Source organism: Cryptotermes secundus, unplaced genomic scaffold (genome assembly GCF_002891405.2).
Source record: "Cryptotermes secundus unplaced genomic scaffold, Csec_1.0 scaffold548, whole genome shotgun sequence".
In the NCBI taxonomy this organism is placed as follows: domain Eukaryota; kingdom Metazoa; phylum Arthropoda; class Insecta; order Blattodea; family Kalotermitidae; genus Cryptotermes; species Cryptotermes secundus.
This window is the reverse complement of record NW_019732380.1, coordinates 709,339-713,033: the sequence shown is the minus strand read 5'-3', so window position 1 is coordinate 713,033 and position 3,695 is coordinate 709,339. Positions and strand designations below refer to the sequence as shown.

Sequence of the window (3,695 nt, the reverse complement as noted above, 5' to 3'; positions counted from 1 at the left end):
ACTTACTTTTCAAACTAAATGATTATGATCGCTATACTCGTAACTAAACATCATGGTGGATAAGTAAGTTAATATTCTGAACAAAATTCTTCAGAATGTATTTGACACACCAACTTGAGGAAGTTTATATTTCTTGGTGAAAACCGGCGTTTTTGAGGAACATACCGCCTCCCCGTCTTCAGATTCGTAGAGTAAAAAGGTGAAGTTATTCCTATGCTTAGTTAATGAAGCTCTACGCCATGAAACCGTATGGGGGGAACGGATGTATATATCCACATATTCTTTACTTCGGCACTAGTCGGAGGTGAGTGTTCAGCTTCACTTCCTTCCCGCTTTACTCCAGAGGAAATATCCCCCGGTATCCATTGTAGAAGAGACTGGGTGGGCCCCAATGCCCCGTCTGGAGTACGTGGAAGGGAAAATCTTTCACCTACCGAGACCCGAAATCCGATCCCTCGGCTGTCCAGCCCATAGACCGAAGAGTGAACCAAGAAATATAGACATCCTTGCCTTAGATAAATTGAGTAATTATGGCTATAGCGAACTCTTTCCTTATAGTACACAAATATTAGATTCACATGCAACTGTTCACTGATATTTGATACTTACTCACATCGCCGAAAAGTCAAAAATATACATTGAATGAATAAATACTGCCTGTCACACTAGCCGAGCGGTCTAAGGCATGTACTATCTTCGCTCGCTCGGAAGCCGGGATCATAGGCCCGAATCCCACACAAGGCATGGATGTTTGGTATTTGTATGCGTTTATTCTGTATTTATGTTGCCCTGTGTTTAGGTAGAGGCCTTGCGACGAGCTGAGTCCTACCGTCTGTAAAATGATCAAAACGAAAAAGACAACCTCGACACCAAAAGGTGTAAGAGGAACGGACTAAGTAAGTAAATAAATGAATAAACAATCTGTATCCAGGAAAAGTTTTATCTCCTCGGATATCACGCCGTGTAATCCGTTGAAACCCAACCGACGTTTTGGAACACACATCATTATATCCCAGAAGATATTTATCTAAAATAAAATACCTTCGCGGAATTCTCACATTAGAGAAATTTTATTTTCTTTTAAATAGTTTGAAGAATATACATGTCAGCACTACATATATAGATCCTTGTTCGGAACACGCCTTCAGAGCTTTAGAGTATCTTCACATTATGTTGTTTCCTGCGTGCTTCATAATGCTGCGAAACAGCGGTCACTCTCAGCTTGTCTGTATATGAGGCAACTATGTCTCTATGCTTAAGCAACTCTATATGTAGATGCAGAGGGAGCAGAAACTCAATTTCTGCACTATATCGAGATGAATGATCAGCTTTACACTTCGGCCGCTTGACCCTGTACACCCAATGGATAAGAGGTACGTGGTCTTCAGTCGGGGGCGGTGATGAAGGTAACTGCGTCCCCTGATGGAGACCGATCCCCGGTCGTCCAGCCTGTAGCTATTCACTCTACTTACTGAGCTACCCCTGCTCATTTTATCATCAGTGACATTGCGTTCTAAGTTACAGTAGTTAGATTTAAATGAGAAAATTCGTCGCTCTTCTAGATTAGTATCTGTGTTCCATACTCATTGTAGTGCACTGAGAAGTAATTTGGCTGGTTCTTGCTATGTTACTGTTGGTGCGTTACTGCTGCGTTTGCATCAGGACGGTGTAGTAAGCATACACAGTATGAGCAATCTGAGGAGTAAAGAAAAAGTTACTTAATCCTGGGATTAGTTCCGTTGACTTTTCTCTATGAATGCATTTGTCTCTTAGTCGTATGCTCATATCGTATTAAAACCCTAAATGTCTTTAAGTTCCACAGCGTAGAAATATTGATCTTGATAGTGAAGAAACTCGAAAGGATTCTGACGATGGTGTATACTGTACTTCTTTTGGCTTATTTTGGACTTCACCCATCTTCTGGTATGTAAAAGACAAAAAAGACAAAAAACTACGACATTTCGGACACTGGATCTGTCTCCGTCTTCAGGTGGATACGGAAGGATAAACCTACTCAGTGACTGAGATCACTGGATCACTCAATCGAGTGATTGAGACTAGCTCTTTCTAAGGGGCCCAACTGAGTAGGTTTATCCTTCCCTATCCACCTGAAGATGGAGACAGATCCAGTTTCCGAAACGTTGTGGTTTTTTGTCTTTTACCTACCAGACGATGGGTGAAGTCCAAAATAAGCCAAAAGAAATGAAGAAACTGCTTAACAATAATATGGAAGTCTGTGAGGGTCTTGTACGTAATGCACACTGAAGTTTTTTGACTCAGCTCTTTGAATGTTATGCCGCTTGCTTCCGTAAAGCAGGAAAATACTACTGGTATAAACTTAGATTTAAAATATTTTTAAGGACGGGTGAAAAGTTCGCAGAATAATCCCATGTGTCATAGCCATCGGTGTCACCAAGACAGATGATGATTTCGATAACAAAAAAAAACTCCGTGGCTTGTAGTCCGCAAGCGAAATATACCGACCGAGCTACCGCCGCTTGTCGGCGAAGTTAGTGCCAACTTTTGTGATATAGACGGTGTCGCGTGGTCAGCGCAACGGATCCTCACGGCTTTTAATCTCTGTGTTCTAGACCTGAGCCTCTATTTCCTTGAAATAGCGCCTCAATTGTCCTCACTAGGCTGAGTGGACCCCGTTCCAGACCCACTACTTCTCAGTAAATCTGGTAGCGCAGGTAATCAAACCCGGACCTCTGGATCTGTAGCCAGTAACTCTGACCACGAGACCACACGGGCGGATGATAACAACAATTGTAATAATATTAATTGTAGTCTTATAGAAATTTACATACGTTTTGGAGGAACGTATTGCTTCCATCTTCAGGGTCGAAGAGTAAGCCGAGCAAGGCGCCAACAGGCCGCAAATAGATTAAAACAGTGACATGTTTTATGTTTTAATTACACGAGCGAGACTGAAATTCAGGGGCGGCCCGCGTATAGGCACTGCGGAACTGGAGCACCCCCAATTTCCACATGATATTACCGATAACATTTATATACTCGTAATGAGTCCTTTTTTCTTTCATTCTTTCTTTATACTTGTACAATACAATATATAATCCTTAAGCTTAATGTCAGTAGCCAGATCTTTGTATGGAACTGTGCGCTTCTGGAGCAGCACCCCCACTAATTTTAGCTACGAGCCGCCACTGCTGAAATTGCAAGCGTTCGTTAGTTGGGTATTTCTCGTTTTGTTTCCGCTAATATTATCTTCATGAAAACTCTTTGATGAACTGTTCAAGGGGGAAATAATTAGCAATGATCTGTATTGGAGGAATTGTCTCTTAAAATAACGAAGCGAACAGTAATTAAAAAATAAGATTTCAAATAGGCAACACTTATGTATATGTCACATTTTTTTTGTCGTTGATTAATAAAGTAAATAAATACAAATTATTCCTAAGCGAACTGGTCGAAACTGTGTTTGAATGAACGTAGTATTTTTACATCATGATATCTGATCTTTTGAAGTAAATAAATTAACTATAATAGGGAAGTTTAGTTGGGGGCACGCAGTAGCGTAATTGGTTGAGACACTGTACTACAAGCCGGAAGGTCGCAGTTTCGACTCCCGATGAGGGCATTGAATTTTTCATTTGATCTATTCTTTGCAGCCACACCATGGCTTTATGGTCGATTCAGCCTCTAACAGAAATGAGTACCACGAATCTTCCTGG

At 41.2% G+C, this 3,695-nt stretch overlaps 1 protein-coding gene across 1 annotated transcript in view; it reads right to left on the bottom strand.

The window, feature by feature from the left end:
* Positions 1-1,120: 1,120 nt before the first annotated feature.
* LOC111867641 (odorant receptor 4-like) overlaps positions 1,121-3,695 on the bottom strand; it is an 18,045-nt gene continuing 15,470 nt past the window's right edge. The window contains exon 6 of the mRNA XM_023857658.2: positions 1,121-1,695. Within this exon, the coding sequence (XP_023713426.2) occupies positions 1,642-1,695 (54 nt within the window). The 3' untranslated portion in view covers positions 1,121-1,641. The remainder of the gene's footprint in view (positions 1,696-3,695) is intronic.